The sequence below is a fragment of the Eretmochelys imbricata genome, chromosome 7 (genome assembly GCF_965152235.1).
Source record: "Eretmochelys imbricata isolate rEreImb1 chromosome 7, rEreImb1.hap1, whole genome shotgun sequence".
Classification (NCBI taxonomy): Eukaryota; Metazoa; Chordata; order Testudines; family Cheloniidae; genus Eretmochelys; species Eretmochelys imbricata.
In genome coordinates, this window is record NC_135578.1 from 1,846,612 (window position 1) to 1,867,559 (window position 20,948).

The 20,948-nt window shown below is 43.4% G+C and overlaps 1 protein-coding gene across 1 annotated transcript in view; it reads left to right on the top strand.

The window, feature by feature from the left end:
- Positions 1-20,948, top strand: part of PRKAR2A (protein kinase cAMP-dependent type II regulatory subunit alpha) — a 150,955-nt gene that overhangs the window by 105,657 nt on the left and 24,350 nt on the right. The window contains exon 5 of the mRNA XM_077821266.1: positions 5,397-5,503. Within this exon, the coding sequence (XP_077677392.1) occupies positions 5,397-5,503 (107 nt within the window). The remainder of the gene's footprint in view (positions 1-5,396; positions 5,504-20,948) is intronic.

A 20,948-nucleotide genomic window follows, 5' to 3' on the forward strand; every position in this document is an offset into this window, starting at 1 on the left:
ACCATGGTCGCCCATACCTTGAATACTGCATGTAGTTCTGGTCATCCCATCTCAAAAAAGATATATTAGAATTGGAAAAGGTACACAGAAGGGCAACAGAAATTATGAGGGGTATGGAACAACTTCTGTGTGAGGAAAGATTAAAAAGACTGGGACTTTTCAGCTTGGAAAAGAGATGACTAAGAGGGTTATGACAGAGGTCTATAAAATGTTGACTGGTATGGAGAAAGTGAATAAGGAAATCTTATTTACTCCTTCACATAACATAAGAACTAGGGGTCACTCAATTAAATTAATAGGCAGCAAGTTTAAAACAGATGGAAGTACTTCTTCACACAATGCACAGTCAACCTGTGGAACTCGTTGCCAGGGGATGTTGTGAAGGGTAAAACTATAACGGTTCAAAAAAGTACTGGGTAAGTTCCTGGAGGACAGGTCCATCAATGGTTATTAGCCAAGATAGTCAGGGTTGCAATCACATGCCCTGAGTGGTGGTAGCCTCTGTTTGCCAGAAGCTGGGAGCGGACAACAGGATGGATCACTCAATGATTTCCTGATTGGTTCATTCCTTCTGAAGCATCTGGCATTGGCCACTGTTGGAAGACAGGATACTGGGCTACATGGATCATTGGTCTGACCCAGTATAGTCATTCTTATGCTCTTAACTGAGCAACCTTAATTATGGCAGTTGTTAGGGCTCCAACTCTAGAACAATGTGTGCGCTAAAGAAAATGATCATGATGTGTAGGCTGACGGTACAGTATGTCATTACCTCTGGGGGCATCTTACAAAAGGAGTCAAGCTTCTTTCCAATAGCAAGATGAATGGTGTATAGCATTTGCCATCTTTTTCTCAAGTTTTTTCCCCAATCCACTTGAGTAACTGAAAACTATGAACGGCATGGGAAGAACAATTACAGAATACAGAAGTATGCTGCAGTTTCCACGGTATGTATCTGATGAAGTGAGCTGTAGCTCACGAAAGCTCATGCTCAAATAAACTGGTTAGTCTCTAAGGTGCCACAAGTACTCCTTTTCTAATTACAGAATATACACCAGACTACAAAGTGTGTGCTGCATCTGCTTGTATCCAGTTCTGTATGTGGTCTCAACATAATGAATGGTCTAATATAAGTAAGCCATTCTTGCAAAACAGGCAAAAATCTGCTCTTCTGCCCTTTGTTGTGATGACTGAGGGAGTGTAAAACTATTTTTTTCACTATTTATTTAGGAAGTTTTAACAACTGTACAAATTCTTGCCATGTAAATATCAAACAAAACTATCATTACAACAGTTACCTTTTGTTTAAAGAGACGTTTTACAGAAGATAGTATTCTGTTTAACAGGGTGTTACTCACTCTGTAATATGGTATCATTACAACACCTATAATATATTGTTTCTACTGATTTTATTAAGCTGAGTGAAATCTCAGTGTATGCGTTTAACAGATCAGGCATGTCTATCAAATGTTAATATTACTGAACAGGTATTGGGTTGGGGGGGTTGGGGGTGATGGATATACTTTGTCTGAGTATTGAATAAAATGTAAACAAATATCTAAGTAGCTATCTGTCCTCTGTCTATTTTGCTGGCTATGTAACTGGTGTGTTAATTTTTCTGTAACCACAACCTTCCGTATTTTTTGAACCATTCTTCTTCTGTGATTGGACTATTTTTGCTTCTTCTAGTGAGAGGCTACTAATAGCAAACCAGCTACTAGCAGATAAGGGATTAAGTCTTCATTTCCTCTTGGAAGCCATAGGAGGATTACCAAGGGATCATTTGGTAATAAATTTCCAACAGTTTGTGATATTGGGTTACAGATAACATGCCAGTACTCTCTAATGACTGGACATGTCCACCATATAAGTATAAAATCTCCTCTTTCACCGCAACTTTTCCAACATTTATCCCCATTGAGTCTCTCTCTTATTTTTTAACCTGACTGGTGTGAGGTGCCATTGAAAAAGTATCTTGAAGAAATTTTTTTGTATTGTGCTACAAAATTAAGATCACTGGTCTTCTTTTCCAGATCAGACCCCCTTGGGGTAATTTGTCTATCAGCATCCATGTCCCAGCATGTTATACATAGAGACTTTTTTGTTAGGAAGGCTGTCCGCAAAGATTGATCTAAATTAGTTATTTTTTTTTGTTTGTGTCCTAATTGAGTAGACACCATCACTTTATTAAAGTTTGTTTTCTGTATAAAACGGATTTTCTGGAAAATCAATAAACCTAATGCCTGACTTGAAACTACTGGTACCACGATAGAGTGGACCCAGTTAAAGATAGTTTTGCTCTTTAAATAAATTCAAAAAGTTTCTTTATTGAATAACTGGCCAACCATGTGTATTCCATCACTCTCCCAATCTTTTGAAGCTCTGTAGTTCGCAATTTGGGTTAAGATCTGGCTTATTAGCAGTGGGTGCTATTGGCAACAGAAAATAATTGATCTTTTCTCTAGTTCTATCCCAGACTCAAAGAGTAGCCTTTGATAAAGGATGTGTGTAAATTTGTGGAGGGTATGATTTTTTTTATTAATCTGTTGTAGCCTCGTGATATTTTCAGTGCCACAATTTTCTTGTTCCATAAAGGGCCAGTGTTTGTCTGGGTAAGAGCACCCTCACTTCACTACTGCTTTGAGCTGGCTGGCACCATAGAATGTTTGGAACAGCTAATCTATCCTGTTTAATGGGTCTGTGCAAAGTAGCTGCACTCACTCTTGGTCTCTTCTTATTCCACATAATTCTAACATCCTTTGTATTCCTGCTAGGGTTTTATCTGGGGTAGAATCATAGAACCATAGGGTTAGAAAGGAACTCAAGGATCATGTAGTTTAATCCCCTGCCATTGTCTGTTCCATTGTGCAATTGGTTTTACACTTCTTTTTCCTAAAACTACACAGAATTGCATAAGGATTTTGAAACAATAAAGAAGTGCTTGGCAGAGTGTTCATTTTGACTGTGGGTATTCTTCTCAACCAAGACATTGCGTACTTTCCTCAGCCTTTAAATCTTTGTTCATTTGCTGAAGTAGTAGTTTTACATTTAAATCATAGAGCTCTTTTAGGTTGTTTGAGATTTGAATTCCCAGGTATCTTATATAATTTGTTGCCCATTGGTACCCAAATGTTTCTGGAGGACTGACTTTTCAGAGTCTAGAAAATTTATACCTAGTACTTCAGATTTTGCATAATTTTCTTTAAATCCAGACACCTTCCCAAATTCCTGGATTTCTTTAGCAACTTATTTTAGGTAAATATTTGATTTAGATCAAAATATTATATAATTTGTATTTAATTATATTTTCTGATATACTCTTGCAAGTTATATTCCTGTGATGGATTCATTGTTCCTTATCCTCTGTGCAAAAAGCTCCAGGGGCAGTGCAAAAAGTAAAGAAGACACTGGACATCTCTGCCTGGTCCCTCTTTGTAGTTCTGATAGGGGAGATTTCACCCATTAATTTGCACAGTTGCTTTTGGTTTGGTGCAAAGAATAGTTATCCATTTAAGGAACTGGGGGCCAAAGTCCATACGGGATAGGACTTGAAACAGAAAGCTTCACTCTGTTCTATCAGAGGCTTTCTCTGTATCTAGTGATTAAAAAAAAAATTATCTTTTCTTTTTTGATCTAGCAGTATGGATGATTCCAATTACTCTCCAAATATTGTATTATATTTGTCTATCCTTAATGAATCCACTTTCATCTGGATTTATATAAAAGCTGGGAGCGTAGACTGCAGTCAGCTAGCTAGTATTTTTACTATAATCTCTGTTGTGATTCAGCTCCTATAGGCCCATATAAAATAAGGTCTTTTGTGTCCTGAGGGAGAACAACCACAATAGCGTCTTTCATAGGTTGTAGAAGTTTTTCCTTTAACAGAATAGTGTTGAAGATACCTCTCAAGGGACCCACTTAGACATCTGTTTTACTAACCTGTCAAAATTATTCTTTGGGTAAATATAACTTTGCGTGACTGGAGTACACATAATTGGCTAAATTAATCTCTTGTTTAACTCCAGTGATTTCAGTTGAGTTGAACCAAAGTAAATGTAGGCCCAGTACATCAATTGTTCTGTTTAAATATATCTTCTAAATATCTTAAATATATCTTCTAAAAAGGCATAAATTAGCTGCCAGAACACTCATAATCAAAGACTAAGAAGCCAGTGTCCTTTGGATCACTTCTTGCAAGAATCAGAGTAAATTTTGGAGTAAAACCAATCCAGGTTACTAGCAAAAGTCCTTAATATGCTGCAGATCTGAACACTCTTGCCTGTGGAAAACTAACTTGCATTCTGTCCCCACATCTAAAGCCATGGGGGAACAAAATATAAGTTCTGTCATGGGAGAGCATCCTGCAAAAATGTGATAGTTGCATTAATGCAGCTGTGTTTCACAATATCTTGTGAGTGAGTTTGTAGAATCTTAAAATGCTGTAATGTGTTGGACGTGTGCATCAGCTGTGCTACTAATTGTACTTGTTTACATTATCAACAAGCTTGAAGATTTTTTTTAAGCCTCTGCTGCCCACCCCCCAAAATAAGGCACCTTTGAGCTTTAGGGGTTAAAAAAAGCATTTATAGCCACAATGCTTACATTTTTCTGACTTCTGTTATTTAGACACACATACTTTAAATATGTGGTTTAAATACCAGGAGGGTTTAAGATGAGAAAATAAGAGCTTTCTGATGAAAAGTCAGACAGCACTTCTAATATAGTGGTGCTTACAGATACTGATGTAATGAGTCATATTGTAAAACGAGTGTAGTAAATTTTAAAATGCATTAAGCAGCATAAACACTGGATTAGGGGTGTTCATGAGTTGTATTTTGGAAATTTGTTGAGGTTTAAATGTTAGTGTATCTGATAATGGACTGAAATTACAGTGAAAGTCAATTGTCAGTGGTTTTAAGGATAACATATATAGGAAAGAAGTTCAGCATTGATGTAAGGCCCTTAAATGGCACAGTGATAGAGACTGTGATGGTTAAATATGGTGCTGTATGTAGACATAGATTTAGTGAACCATATCTTCAGCGGATGTAAATCCGCATGTCTCTATCAAAGGAGCTATATCAGTTTACACTTGCTGAAAATCTACTCCAGAGTGTGCACTTTGGCATTGAACCCATAGCACTGGATTAAGCTGTTAAGGCTTAAACCACAAATCAACATTTTTGTCAGAAAATGCAGTGCAAGCAAACCCTTGAGATATTAAATATTAAAATAAAATTGAAAACTGCTTAATGTCAAAATATTAAAATAACCTAAATCTTCCTATTCAGGATATGAAAATCCATGTGCCTTACTACTCACTGTCCAGAACAAAAGTTGAATGAACCAGTCTTTTTCCAATGAATAATCTTATTGCGGGTTTTCTAACCTTCCAGGAGCAGCTGTCTCAGGTTCTCGACGCCATGTTTGAGAGGAAAGTGAAACCTCAGGAACACGTCATTGACCAAGGAGATGATGGAGACAACTTTTATGTTGTTGAGAGGTAGGAAAATGAGCCATTGACTTGTATGAGTTCTATGGAGATAAAAATCTAGAACTCATAATTTCTGTTCCATTTCAATCATTCTGGAATTAGTAGGGAATTCCTATAGACTTAGCACCTCATGCGGCTTTTGTTTTTCTTAGTTTTTTCATTCACTGGCGTTAGGGATTTTTATAAACATCTTTCCTCTATTATTTGGCCTAATTGTCCATACAAGGTAGCTATTTTAAGGTACCCGGTTGTCAGTCAGTCAGTCTGTCTATTCTCTTGCAGATCAATGGGTTCTATATATCTGTGTAATTAAGAGATTCTCCCTTTCATATGTATTATATATATATATTTACCCTTTTATAATAAAGGCATGCAGAGAAACTCTTTTCTGTATCAGTGTTTCCTCTTATAAGCATCTCCTAGTGATAGTTCAATTGATGAACACCTACTTTAATTCTTCTGCAGATATGAAGAATATATGTTTGTGGCTCCTATAAAACTGTGATGTTAATAAGAATAATCTTGAGGAATGTAAGAATAAGTGGTTGTTGGAACAGGATCTTGATTCCGCCACAGATGTTGATTCATATAATTATCAGATGCTCCTCTTTCAAATAATGGCACCATTAAATAGACACTAAAGATTTCAAAGCAGTTCCTTAAGACAGTGCATTTCCTTTGAATTGTCATTTATTGTATATTTAGGGAGTTTACAAAGCACTTTTATGTTAGGTTCTGGTAACCTAGTTAATTCAGCCAAATTCCTATTTTGATTAGCTCATGTTTTACAAACAGGCTGTCAGCTACAAAACATTTTATACTGAAAGCCAGCTAGCTGGCTGCAGAAGATTTAAGGCGGTAGAGTTTGCCACATGTGATTTTCCAGAGGATATGATGATAGTTGGTACTTTACTGCTGTCACAACTGTGGGCAAAACTGTGCAGGTCAAAAAGACAATATATTGAGAACAAGTGAATAAAGCCTGATAAGTATTGTATGACAGTTGAGACCCAACTTGGAAATGCAGGCTCAGCAGGGTATGCTGTACTGTTTGTTCCACAAATCATCATCTTTGAAAGTCTAACATTATCCATATTCTTTTTTTGTATCTATTTTCCATGTCCAAAAGCATATTTCCCTAAAGATACCACATTGATTGGATTTCTGCTCTTGGGTCATGCACTTCTAGTTTGAGTTAGGTGGAAATTCCTTTGTTTTCTAATGACAGGTTTCAGAGTAGCAGCCATGTTAGTCTGTATTCGCAAAAAGAAAAGGAGTACTTGTGGCACCTTAGAGACTAACCAATTTATTTGAGCATAAGCTTTCGTGAGCTATAGCTTACTTCATCGCGAAAGCTTAAGCTCAAATAAATTTGTTAGTCTCTAAGGTGCCACAAGTACTCCTTTTCTTTTTGTTTTCTAAGGATTTTAGCTCTTTAAGCCATCAGTAGGTGTGTCTTGTACACAGAGCAATTGCTGCTACCCTAATGCTCGAGAACCTTTCCTTACAGTTCCTTTCTGATCATGGTCAACAGTGGAGCTCCCTATTTGAACTGTAACTGTTTTGGCAGTTTTCAGGTCTCCACCTTCTTGGAGACATTAGGCACAGGTCTTTCTCAAAGCCTTCTGGCTCTGGTGTAGAGCAGTAAATTTCACCATCAATGCCTTTGAGGCTAGGGTTTTTGGGTCCACTTTGCGTCAGAGGCACTAAGATGACTCTTTGAGGTTCCCTGGATGCAGGGCGAATTAGGAATATGGGACATTGTACCGGAAGAGACCTTCTGGGTCATCGAGTCTAGCCCCCTGCTATTGCAGGCAACCCTGGCATATTTTCCCATTCACAGATTTATCAAGCTCCATCTTAAAACTAGTTTGAGTATTTGCCCCTACTACTCCTATTGGAAGGCTGTTCCAGATCCTCATTCCTCTGATGGTTAGAACCCTTCTTCTAATTTCCAGCTTAAATTTATTCATGGCCAGTTTTTACCCATTTGTTCTTGTGCCAGCATTGTACTTTAGCTTAAATAGCTCTTCTCCCTGATGTATTTATAGAGAGCAATCAGATCCTTTCCTCTCTCCGCTTTCATTTTGTTAGGCCAAACAAGCCACATTCTTGTACTTTCCTCTTGGAAGATAGGCTCTCCGTTCCCCTGATTTTCCAAATAACCCTTCTCAGCACCAGTTCCAGTTTGAGTTCATAATTTCTTAAATGTGGATGACTAGAATTATACACAATATGTCAGATTAGGTTTTAGCAGTGCTTGTATAATGGCATTAGTACTTCCCTTTCTCTACTAGAAATACTTCACCCAATGTATCGTAGGATCACATTTGCCTTTTTCACAGCGACATTGCATTGGTGGCTCCTAATCCTCAAATGATCAATTAATTAATTCAGATTTTTTTCCTCCTCTGTCATTTCCAACTGATGAGCCTCCCTCCCCTCAGCTTATAGCAGAAATTTTTCTTTAGTCCATAAATGCATGACCTTGCACTACATACTATTAAATTTCATCCAATTTCTGTTACACCAGTCCTCAGGGTCATCCAATTCTTCCTGCATAACAATCCTATCCTCCTTATATCGACCGTGTCTCCCAACTTTGTATCATCAGCAGATTTCATTATATCACTTCTACGTTTTGCATCAAGGTCATCAATTAAAATATTAAATAACATTGGTCCCAAGACCAATCCTTGATGAACTCTATTAACAATCTCCCTCGAACCTCAAAATTTTTCTTTCAGCACAGCCCATTGTCATCTCCCTTTTAGCCAGTTCCTTACTTGCCTTGCAATACTTGTATAAGCCCCGTCTTCTCCATTTTAACTAATAATTCTTCCTTGAATAGTGTCCCTATGGGTGTACCACTCAAGGTCCCCATGCACCTACAATTGAAGATTTTTCAGCAGCAGTTCTTGTTTGAGCTGTCCATGTGCCCTAGCTATCCTTGTGCCCTGTATTGAGGGTATATAGGGCTGCGATGGACAAACCAGCCTGGATAGAGATGGAGCATTCGATAGTGATGAGTTTTGCAGATACTTTCCTCTTATTTACTTTTATAGTTTTATTTTATTTTGTTATAAATAATAATTTTATTCTTTTATGTAAATTAGCATTCTATTTCTTTTGAGGGATCTTTTTCCAATTAGCTGAGGCTTTTGTCTCCCTTACCCTCTGCCCACCCCAGATGAGGGTGGTGGTTCCCTTTTACAAAGAAGCCTCTTGGTTTCTTGGGGCATGCCAAGTCTTGAGGATTCAAACGTTGACTCACTTGCTGGAAATCCTTCCGAATTAGTGATGGCCACTTGCACTGTAGCTGCTGCCTCAGGTATTCACACATGACATCCAAAGTGCAAAATCTGCACTAGTTTTAAGAGCTGCTCCAAGAGAGAGGAGGAGATTAAAGTTTGTCTCCTTATGATGGAGCATACCATTGTCCGGCTTCAGATCCAGGCCTAGAGACAAATGCAGACAGAGACCCATACAGCAGCCTCTGAGCAACTATAGTGCCCCATCAGCCTCTGGTAGACCTGCAAGTGATGCAGAAAAGACTTCCATAAGAGGAGTACTAAATCTCCTCAGAAACTGCATAATACTAAGAGCTGCACCATATTGGAGACCCCACACCTGTAAAAGGCTTCTTCAAGAGGGATTAGTACTGAGAGCTGTTAATCAAAATCTGAGAGCTCATCTAAATCACATGGTACCTAGCTGTCAGTACCATCAAGGCATGACCAATGTGCCAGACACACTACCGATTCCGCACTGAAGAATTTGGTACCACCAGTAGCATCTACTATGCCTTTATACCTCTTCCAGGAGACGCCAGTGCCCCCTGTACCATCCTTGATACCACAGGCCACTAGATCCATGGCTCACCAAATTACTGCACAGCTGCACCCGATATGTCAGTTTTGCAGTTTGTTTTGCAGGGATTTGTTAATCTCTGATGAATGTGAGTCTCAGTTAGGCTCCCGCTACTGGTACCTCACCTATTGCAGTATTGCATGCAGAGAGGCAAACCAGCACTCCTCCTTTGTCTGGCTTCTCCTCTAGATTATGCAGATGAGAGCTCTTCAGACTCTCAAATTTCTGTTCAGGTCTGTTATGATTACCTGCCAAGCCTGATCTGTCCTGAACCTGCTCCATCGAGGAGTACTTCCGAGCTGGTGCAGCCTAGGTCTGCTCAGACCCTCATTGGTATGACCAGACCTGGATTCCTCCCCCGTTCCCTTATGAGCCCCTGCCCCCACTGGCCATATTGAGAACCTTGGCCTGCCTGTTGTCAACAGTTCTCCACAGTACCCAGAGCTTGCCAGAAATGCCAGGTACATCCCTCCCTGATTTCTTCCATTCCCTCACAACAGTCTTTACCACAGGAGGGAATGTTTGAGGAGAAAGAGAGAAGGGCTGCTGAAGAGGCTTCATCTTGGACTAATATTTCATTAGTCTCTCAGATGAAGCTGTTATGTCCCCTCCATCTAGGATGGGTACCGTCAAACAATTTTATGATTTGATGGAGAGTGGCAGACACTCTCTTCAAATACAGTTAGAAGACATCCAAGAGACTCCGCATACGCTGCTGAACATTCCTCACACATCACCTTCAGAAAGGATCACCCATGCTGTAAATGAGGTGCTGTTAAAACAGGCCCAGGGAATGTGGCAGACTCCCGTCACTGTCGCATTGACAGCTAAGAGGGTAGACAAAAAGTACTACATTGTGGCTAGAATCGCTATTTCCATCCTGCCCCTAACTCCATTTACTGTATCCACAACTAAGAACACAAAAGACAACACCATTCCAAGGCCACTCTACATGATAAAGACCAAAAGTGCTTATTCTCTTTGCAAAGTATAACCACATTAACTATTCAAAATGTTTACTGAACATCTCCCACAAAAAGCATAGGAAGCAATTTCAGGCCCGCATCATAGAGGGACAATTTCTGGTAGGCACAACTCTGCAAATTTCTCTTGATGCAGCTGACACAACAAGCCCATTCCATCTCCATATCTGTAGTCATGTATAGAACCTCATGGCTGCAGTCTTCAGGATTTCTGCATGAAGTACAGAACGTTGTAGAGGCCCTCCCCTTTGAATATAAATTATTCAGTGAGTTCACAGATGAGTCCCCTCATTTGCTGAAGGATTCTAGGCTGACCCTTCATTCACTGGGCATACATATGCCTGCAAACAAGAGGAGATTTAGTTGGGCTCAGACATCTTGGAGATCATTCCCAGCTCAGTTCTCCACCTACCATAGGGTGTCGGAACCACCTAAAAAGAAACCCAGAATTCAGCAGGGAAATTCTCAACTGCTGCTCCTAGGTTGATGCAGCAGCCATCAATTACAAAGCACTTGTTTTGACACTGCAGTTGAAAGCCATGAACACCCCTGCTGCTGTCCAGAGCTGATGCTATATACCATTCCGCCCTTTCGATCCTCCCACCTTATGGGATTGTCTCTCCCACGTCTGCATCTCATGAGAGTTGAGATCTGGCGGTTAGAACATCGGTCTACTCCATCCTTTTCCATTCCACACCTCCCTCCCAACCCCTTCCCTGTGCCTTTTCAAGGACGCATCTCAAGCCTCTCTTGAGACAAGAGAGTCTCTCCCTCCTTTGCACAGGAGCCGTGACACTAGTTCCCACTCAGTACAGAGGAATGGGATTTTATTCCAAGTCCTTCCTGCTTCCCAAATAAGAAGGCCAGGTAGAGGCCAATTCTAGATTTCAGGATGCTGAATACCTTAGTCAAGGTACAAAAATTCAAGATGGTAACAATCACAGCTGTTATTCCAGGCGTGGATCTGGGAGACTGTTTCATAGCCCTTGACCATCAAGATGCGTACTTGCATGTTGTGATATGCCTCTCTCATAAGAGATTCCAACATTTCACATAGGTCAGGGAGTTTCTCCCTTTCGGACTCTCTGCTACCCTCAGAGTGTTTAAAAAAAATTATAGTGGTACTGACTGCATAGCTTCACCAGTGGGGAGTAGTAGTCTTTCTCTATCTCAACATTTGGCTTCCCAATTCCTACATTGAAGTGAAAACAATTGATATAGAGTTCAAAGAGGCCACTCTCGATGCCTCGACATCCAAAACCTACCTGAGGACAAATTTCTCAGTTTGACACACTTAATTGACAAGTCCAGTTGAGACCACAGGTCACTGCGAGATCATGCCTGCAGCTCCTCATGCTCCTTCCAAATGAGCTTATCTGCACGGCTTCCAAGCCTGCCCAGGACAGTTTATACACAGTCTGAACAAGTAGCTCTCTATTCCCAGCTGTGTAGTAGTATCCCTCGACTGACTGAAGAGCCCGGACAAGGTTTGCTCAGAGTTCCTTTCAACCATCTTCCTCCCACTGTCACAGTAGTTTTGGCTGCATCCCTCCTTGGATGGGGAGCTCATCTGCTTCACCTTTCCTCCTGGCTGGCCATCAGTTTCCCTCTGATGCTCAGTCTTCTCACTCAGGACTTGGGGAACACTTGTCACCTCCACCTGAACACTCTGTGGTTCACGGCTTGGTACCTAGGTGGCTCTCAAAGTTAGAACTCTCCTGTTCCAGAAATGTTAAAGAAGTCCTAATCAACAGCAGAAAGGAATCCACAAGAAAACTTACCTTCAGAAAGACTTTCCTCTGTCTCCCATTGGCTCTCCCATTTTGGAGGCTCTAGAATACTTTTTCACTCTGAAGAAAGGAGGTCTGTCTTTGAGCTCCATTTAAAGTCCACATGGTGGCCATTTCAGGATTTCATTCTCTTGTGGAAGGTTTCTTGGCATTTGCTCTTCCTGCAACTTCCAGATTCATCAAAGTTTATCAAATCTCTTCCCAAATGGCAGAGAACCCACCACAGCTTGGGATTTGAATTTAGTTCTTAATTCTCTGATGAAACCTCCCTTTGAACCAGTAGCTACTTAGAATTAGAGAAATATAGGACTGGAAGGGACCTTAGTAGGTCATCTAGTCCAGTTCCCTGCACTGGAGCAAGACTAAATAGTATCTAGACTGTCTCTGACAGGTGTTTGTCTAACCTGTTCTTAAAAATCTTGAATGATGCAGATTCCACAACCTCCCTCGGTAATTCCTTCCAGTGCTTCACTACCCATACAGTTCCTAATGTCTAACCTAAATCTCCCTTGCTGCAATTTAAGCCCATTACTTTTTGTCCTTGTCCTGTCCTCAATGGATAAGGAAAACAATTTATCACCCTCCTCTTTAAAACAACCTTTTATGTACTTGAAGACTGTTATCATGTTTCCTGCCCCCTCAGTCTTCTCTTCTCCAGACTAAACAAATCCAATTTTTTCTCAAAGGTCAAGTTTTCTAGATCATTTTATCATTTTTTGTTGCTGTCCACATCATTCCCAAAGTGTGGTGCCCAGAACTGGACACACTACTCCAGCTGAGGCCTTATCAGTTTTGAGTAGAGTGGAAGAATTACTTGTCTTATTGACAGCACTCCTGCTAACACATCCCAGAACGATATTCACTCTCTTTGAAACAGTATTACATTGTTGACCAGTATTTAGTTTGTGATCCACTATAACCCCCAAATCCTTTCTGCAGTACTCCTTCCTAGGCAGTCATTTCCTATTTTATATTTGTGCAGTTGATTATTCCTTTCTATGTGTAGTACTTTGCATTTGTCCTTATTGAATTTCATCCTATTTATTTCACACCATTTCTTAGGTTTGTCAAGATCATTTTGAATTCTAACCCTGTCCTCCGAAGTGCCTGCAGCCCCTCCCAGCTTGGTATTGTCCGCAAACTTTACAAGTGTATTCTATGCCATTATCTTAATTATTTGTGAAGATACTGAATAGCATTGAGCCCAAGACAGAGCTCTGCAGGACCCCAGTTGATATGCCCTTCCAGTTTGACTCTGTGAACCACTGATAATTACCAGTTGTGCACCCACTGTATATAGTAGGTTCATCTAGGGTACCTTTTTCCCAGTTTGCTTATGAGAATGACATGCAAGACAGTATCAAAAGCCTTTCTAAATTTGAGATACATCACATTTAATTCTTCCCTCCCATCCGCAAAGAAGGATATTAGGTTGGTTTGACATGATTTATTCTTGACAAATCCATATTGACTGTTATTTATCACCTTATTGTCTTCTAGATACTTACAAATTGATTGTTTGATTATTTGCTCCATTATTTTTCCAAGTACCAAGTTAAGATGATTGGACAAGCCAGGGAATTATAGACCATATTCCCCTTTTTATAAATAGTTACTATATTTACCCTTTTCTTGCCCTCTGGGATCTCTCCCATCCTCCATGAGTTCCGAAAGATAATCACTAATGGCTCAGAGACTCATCAGCTGTTCCTTAAGTATTCTAGATGTACTTGGTCAGGCTCTGCTGACTTGAAGATATCTAACTTGTCTAAGTAATTTTTAACTTGTTCTTTCCCTCCTGTAGCCTCAGATTCTACCTCATTTGCACTGATGTTCACTATGTTAGTGGTCTGATCTCTGCTAACCTCTTGGTGAAAACTGAAACAAAAACGGTATTAACACTTCTGCCACTGTTGTGTTTTCTGTTGTCTTTTCGTCCTCATTGAGTAATGGGCCTACTCTGTCAATCTTTCTCTTGCTTCTAATGTATTTGTGGTTTCTGGTTAACCTTTATGTCACTAGCTAGTTTAATCGCATTTTGTCCCTACGCCTTTCTAATGTTGTCCCTACATGCTTGTGGTGGTGTTTTTTAATATATATTCATCCTTTATGATTTGATCTAGTTTCTGCTTTTTGAATTTCTGGTTATTGAAGATCTACTGGTTAAGCTAGGGTGCTTTCTTACTGCAATTCTTATCTTTCCTATGCATTGGGATAGTTTGCTCTTGTATCCTTAATAATAATACTTGTATGGTTTTAAACTTTTCCATGAAAACTGCCTTTCTTCTTCAAGTGTTTGCTCATATCGATTCCAATTAGGTGTGCGCGTGCCGCGTTCACGATCGTCTGATAATTTTTGCCCTAGCAACACCCGGTGGGTCGGCTGTGGAGCCCCCGGAGTGGCACCTTCATAGCACTGGATATATACCCCAGCCGACCCAGCGCCCCCTCAGTTCCTTCTTACCGCACATGACGGTCATTGGAACTGTGGAGCGCGGCATAGCTGTCCTCCACTCTCCCTAGCTTTTTGCTTCCTATTGTTAGATAGTTGTTATAGTTGTATAGTTGCAGTAGTTATTATAGAGAGAGTGATAAGTTTAGACTTAATTTAGTGAGTTGGAAGGGATCCTTCCCCTCCTCCCTGCCTGCCGCTTGGGCTCATGCCCAAGGCTCTGGGTTTCAAACCTTGCTCAGCCTGCTCAAAGCCTATGCCAACGGGAGACCCCCACGACTCCTGTTTGAAGTGCCTCGGGGAGTCTCACCAGGCTGACAAGTGTAGGATCTGTAAGGCGTTCAGACCTTGGACCAAAAAGGAATGGGACTTTAGACTCAAGCAGCTCCTTTTGGAGGCGGCCCTTAGCCCGGCCCTCCATCGGCTCGCCAAGTCCCGGCACCGGGCGCTTCAGTGCGCAGCGCCCTGGCGGCTGCATCAGGTACTGCACTGTGGTTGGACTCTGATAGAGGCCTGCAGCACCGGACCTCTCCGGCACCATCGCCAGTACAAGTGACCCGGCGTTGTTCTCTATCTCCGGGCCAGAAGAGACCACGCAAGCCGGAGATGACTGTCCCACCTCAACAGTCGCCGGCACCTCCTATACCAGCCTCGGAGTCGCGTCCAGCACCAGAGCAACTGAGGGCACAAGCGCCGATACTGGCGCCGTTGACTCCAGCATTGAGAGCGGAGCTGTTGAGTCTGGTGTGCACAGGCTCCCCGACCCGGACCAGGGTTGAGCCCCGGCTTCCGTCAACGCCGGAGACATTTGCAGCGGCGCAAGCCCTCATTGCCCTCACAGAGCCGGCATCATCACAGACTGCGGCACAGCCTCCAACTCGTTCGGTACCGTCTAGGGACAAGCCAACGCTAATATGTCCGCCATCTCCGCGCATGCAAACACAATCCCGGTCCCAGTCCCGATCCTGGCGCCGCTCGCAGTCCCAGCGCCGTTCGCAGTCGTGCCATTGGTCGTACTCACAGCACCGATCTGGCTCTGGGCACATAGGTGACTTCCTATGTCACGGTACCGTTCAGGCTCCTGACGTTGCTCCTGGCACCGATCAGAGCGCCGATCTCCTTCCCAGTGCCGATCCAGACGCCGCTCCCACAGGCGGTCATCGTTGCAGTCAAGATCTGGATCCCGGTACCGGCCCGGTCATCAGCACCGATCTCAATCCAGGTACTACTCCCCAGCGCCTCACCGGCACCGCTCTCCAGTGACCTGGTACCAATCTGCACCGTCCCCCAGAGAGTCGATGCAGGCACGCTCCGCACTGCCTTGGCTCTCACGCTCTGCCCTACAGTCGTCACAGTCCAAGGGCAGCTCGTGCTCAGCCTACTTTTCTTGACCTGCTGCTCACAAACCAGGTAGAATTAGTGGGGGAAGCAAAAGTGGATGGGAATCTGGGAGGCAGTGACCATGAGTTGGTTGAGTTCAGGATCCTGACGCAGGGAAGAAAGGTAAGCAGCAGGATACGGACCCTGGACTTCAGGAAAGCAGACTTCGACTCCCTCAGGGAACGGATGGCCAGGATCCCCTGGGGGACTAACTTGAAGGGGAAAGGAGTCCAGGAGAGCTGGCTGTATTTCAAGGAATCCCTGTTGAGGTTACAGGGACAAACCATCCCGATGAGTCGAAAGAATAGTAAATATGGCAGGCGACCGGCTTGGCTTAACGGTGAAATCCTAGCGGATCTTAAACATAAAAAAGAAGCTTACAAGAAGTGGAAGGTTGGACATATGACCAGGGAAGAGTATAAAAATATCGCTCGGGCATGTAGGAATGAAATCAGGAGGGCCAAATCGCACCTGGAGCTGCAGCTAGCGAGAGATGTCAAGAGTAACAAGAAGGGTTTCTTCAGGTATGTTGGCAACAAGAAGAAAGCCAAGGAAAGTGTGGGACCCTTACTGAATGAGGGAGGCAACCTAGTGACAGAGGATGTGGAAAAAGCTAATGTACTCAATGCTTTTTTTGCCTCTGTTTTCACTAACAAGGTCAGCTCCCAGACTGCTACGCTGGGCATCACAAAATGGGGAAGAGATGGCCAGCCCTCTGTGGAGATAGAGGTGGTTAGGGACTATTTAGAAAAGCTGGACGTGCACAAGTCCATGGGGCCGGACGAGTTGCATCCGAGAGTGCTGAAGGAATTGGCGGCTGTGATTGCAGAGCCATTGGCCATTATCTTTGAAAACTTGTGGCGAACCGGGGAAGTCCCGGATGACTGGAAAAAGGCTAATGTAGTGCCAATCTTTAAAAAAGGGAAGAAGGAGGATCCTGGGAACTACAGGCCAGTCAGCCTCACCTCAGTCCCTGGAAAAATCATGGAGCAGGTCCTCAAAGAATCAATCTTGAAGTACTTGCATGAGAGGAAAGTGATCAGGAACAGCCAGCATGGATTCACCAAGGGAAGGTCATGCCTGACTAATCTAATCGCCTTTTATCATGAGATTACTGGTTCTGTGGATGAAGGGAAAGCAGTGGATGTATTGTTTCTTGACTTTAGCAAAGCTTTTGACACGGTCTCCCACAGTATTCTTGTCAGCAAGTTAAAGAAGTATGGGCTGGATGAATGCACTATAGGGTGGGTAGAAAGCTGGCTAGATTGTCGGGCTCAACGGGTACTGATCAATGGCTCCATGTCTAGTTGGCAGCCGGTGTCAAGTGGAGTGCCCCAGGGGTCGGTCCTGGGGCCGGTTTTGTTCAATATCTTCATAAATGATCTGGAGGATGGTGTGGATTGCACTCTCAGCAAATTTGCGGACGATACTAAACTGGGAGGAGTGGTAGATACGCTGGAGGGGAGGGATAGGATACAGAAGGACCTAGACAAATTGGAGGATTGGGCCAAAAGAAATCTGATGAGGTTCAATAAGGATAAGTGCAGGGTCCTGCACTTAGGACGGAAGAATCCAATGCACCGCTACAGACTAGGGACCGAATGGCTAGGCAGCAGTTCTGCGGAAAAGGACCTAGGGGTGACAGTGGACGAGAAGCTGGATATGAGTCAGCAGTGTGCCCTTGTTGCCAAGAAGGCCAATGGCATTTTGGGATGTATACGTAGGGGCATAGCGAGCAGATCGAGGGACGTGATCGTCCCCCTCTATTCGACATTGGTGAGGCCTCATCTGGAGTACTGTGTCCAGTTTTGGGCCCCACACTACAAGAAGGATGTGGATAAATTGGAGAGAGTCCAGCGAAGGGCAACAAAAATGATTAGGGGTCTAGAACACATGACTTATGAGGAGAGGCTGAGGGAGCTGGGATTGTTTAGCCTGCAGAAGAGAAGAATGAGGGGGGATTTGATAGCTGCTTTCAACTACCTGAAAGGGGGTTCCAAAGAGGATGGCTCTAGACTGTTCTCAATGGTAGCAGATGACAGAACGAGGAGTAATGGCCTCAAGTTGCAGTGGGGGAGGTTTAGATTGGATATTAGGAAAAACTTTTTCACTAAGAGGGTGGTGAAACACTGGAATGCGTTGCCTAGGGAGGTGGTGGAATCTCCTTCCTTGGAAGTTAAGGTCAGGCTTGACAAAGCCCTGGCTGGGATGATTTAACTGGGAATTGGTCCTGCTTCGAGCAGGGGGTTGGACTAGATGACCTTCAGGGGTCCCTTCCAACCCTGATATTCTATGATTCTATGATACTTCTGTGGAAAGACCAGCTGTTCTACGCCTTCCCTCCATTCCTGCTAGTCCACAAGGTCCTGCTCAAGTTACGCAGGGACAGAGCACATCTGATTCTGGTCACCCCGGCGTGGCCCAGGCAGCACTGGTATACAATGCTCCTGGAGTTATCGGTAGACGCTCCAGTCACGCTTCTGCTGTGGCTGAACCTGATCTCACAAGACCACGGATGCCTCTGTCACCCTGACCTGCAATCACGCCACCTCATGGTATGGATGCTGCATGGCTAACTCGGTCAGAGCTGCTCTGCTCACACTTGGTGCAGCAGGTACCGCTAGGCAGCAGGAAACCCTCCACCTGAGCCATATATTTGGCCAAATGGAAACGGTTTTCCTGCTGGTGCGCTCAGAACGGCACGCCCACCGTGCAGACAGCGGTGCCTTTCATCCTGGATTACTTCCTGTCCTTAAAACAACAAGGTTTGGCTGTATCATCTATCAGAGTGCACCTGGCAGCCATTTCTGCTTTCCACCCAGGGGAACATGGTTGCTCGGTCTTCTCCAACCCTAAGGTCGGCAGATTCCTTAAGGGACTGGACCGTCTATACCCGCAGGTGCGACAACTGGTTCCTGCATGGGACCTTAACTTGGTCCTCTCCAGGCTTATGGGGGCCTCGTTCGAGCCGATGGCCACCTGCTCGCTCCTGTACCTCTCCTGGAAGACAGCTGTCCTTGTGGCTATCACCTCTGCGAGACGTATCCGAGCTCAGAACCCTCATGTCAGAACCACTGTGTATGGTGTTCCATAAAGACAAGGTACAGCTGCGACCTCACCCTGCCTTCCTTCCTAAGGTAGTGTCAGCCTTTCACGTCAATCAGGACCTCTTCCTTCCGATTTTCTACCCGAAACCACACACTACTCTATGGGAGCAACAGCTGCACTCCCTCGATGTTCGTACAGCTCTCTCCTTCTATATTGAGCGCACAAAGCCATTGAGAAAAACGACCCAGCTCTTCGTTGCCATGGCCAATCGGATGAAAGGCCTCTCGGTCTCCTCACAGCACATCTCTTCCTGGATCACGGCCTGTATCCGTGCTTGCTATGACTTGGCAAGTGTCCCGACCACGCATCCCACCGCTCACTCCACAAGGGCTCAAGCCTCATCGGCCACTTTCCTGGCCCAGGTTCCAATACAGAAGATCTGTAGAGCTGGCACTTGGTCATCGGTACATACCTTTGTCGCTCACTACGCGATAATTCAGCAGTCCAGGGGCGATGCTGCATTTGGTTCAGTGGTTCTGCACTCCGCAGTATCTCACTCCGACCCCACTGCCTAGGTAAGGCTTGGAAGTCACCTATTTGGAATCGATATGAGCAAGCACTCAAAGAAAAAAGATGGTTACTCACCTTTGTAACTGTTATTCTTCGAGATGTGTTCCTCGCATCCATTCCAAACCCGCCCTCCTTCCCCTCTGTTGGAGTAGCTGGCAAGAAGGAACTGAGGGGGTGCTGGGTCGGCTGGGGTATATATCCAGCGCAATGAAGGCACCACTCCCGGGGGCTCCACAGCCGACCCACCGGGTGTTGCTAGGCTAAAAATTCTCGGACAATCATGCACACGGTGCGCACACACCTAATTGGAATGGATATGAGCAACATATCTCGAAGAACAACAGTTACAAAGGTGAGTAACCATCTTTTCTAGTGGTGCAGTTAACTATGCTTGAAGACTTGGTGAGTTAGGTGCTTTGATGGCTAATCCTGGCTTTTATGTTATCTTCTTCAAGGATAAAGTATCCCTCCAACCACACCCGGGTTCCTACCCAAAGTCATCTTCAACTTCCATATCAGTCAGGCTATTCATCTGGCAGTTACCCCATCAGACTAGAGAGGATACCTTGGATGTTAGGAGAGCATTAGCATATTATTTGGACAGAATTAAATCTTTTAGAGCCTCTCAGAGACTATTTGTATCTATTGCAGACAGAGCTAAGTGAACACCAGTGTCTACCCAGAAACTTAAGTGGGTTTTAGCCTACGTCCTCTTCTGCTGTGGAGCCGCTATTCATCTGATTTCTGCTATCCTTATAATATCGAGTTTCATGTCGTGTCCTGGCAGTTCTAGCTCCTCCATTTTATTGCCCAGGCTCCTTGCATTAGTGTACAAACATTTGTTGTTTGTCTGACCTTGCCCGTGTTCCTAGCTGGATTAGGTATAGTCCTTGCACTGACTGTATCACTCATCTGACTATTGCTCCTGCCAATATTGGTGCATTGTTTCGTTTTGGAGTCCTTACGCCTATCTTCTGTTGATGGTCTTATGCTTCCCTTAATAGGCTTGTTGTTTGTAGTTTCTCTCTTAACTGCATGTGGCATTGGTAGTTCACTGTTCACTGCTAGAGTGGCCTTCTGTTAGCATACTGAAATTGTTTTCTCTTGTCTGTATTCCATATATAATTAAGTAATATGGTTTCAAGGGTCAAAGTCCTTTGTAGACATATTAGGCTGTTTCCGTGTTCTTCTGGCTTCAGCCTTAGCTTTCTGGATGAAAGGAGAGTGTCTCAGCTGAGGCCTCAACTGAGACTGGTAACTCTTGGATTGCTTTGAGGTATCTCCTGAAATGTTCACAAGCCTGACTCTGACATAGTGGAAATTGACCCAGCAAACTAAATTTTAATCTTTTTGGTCTGAAA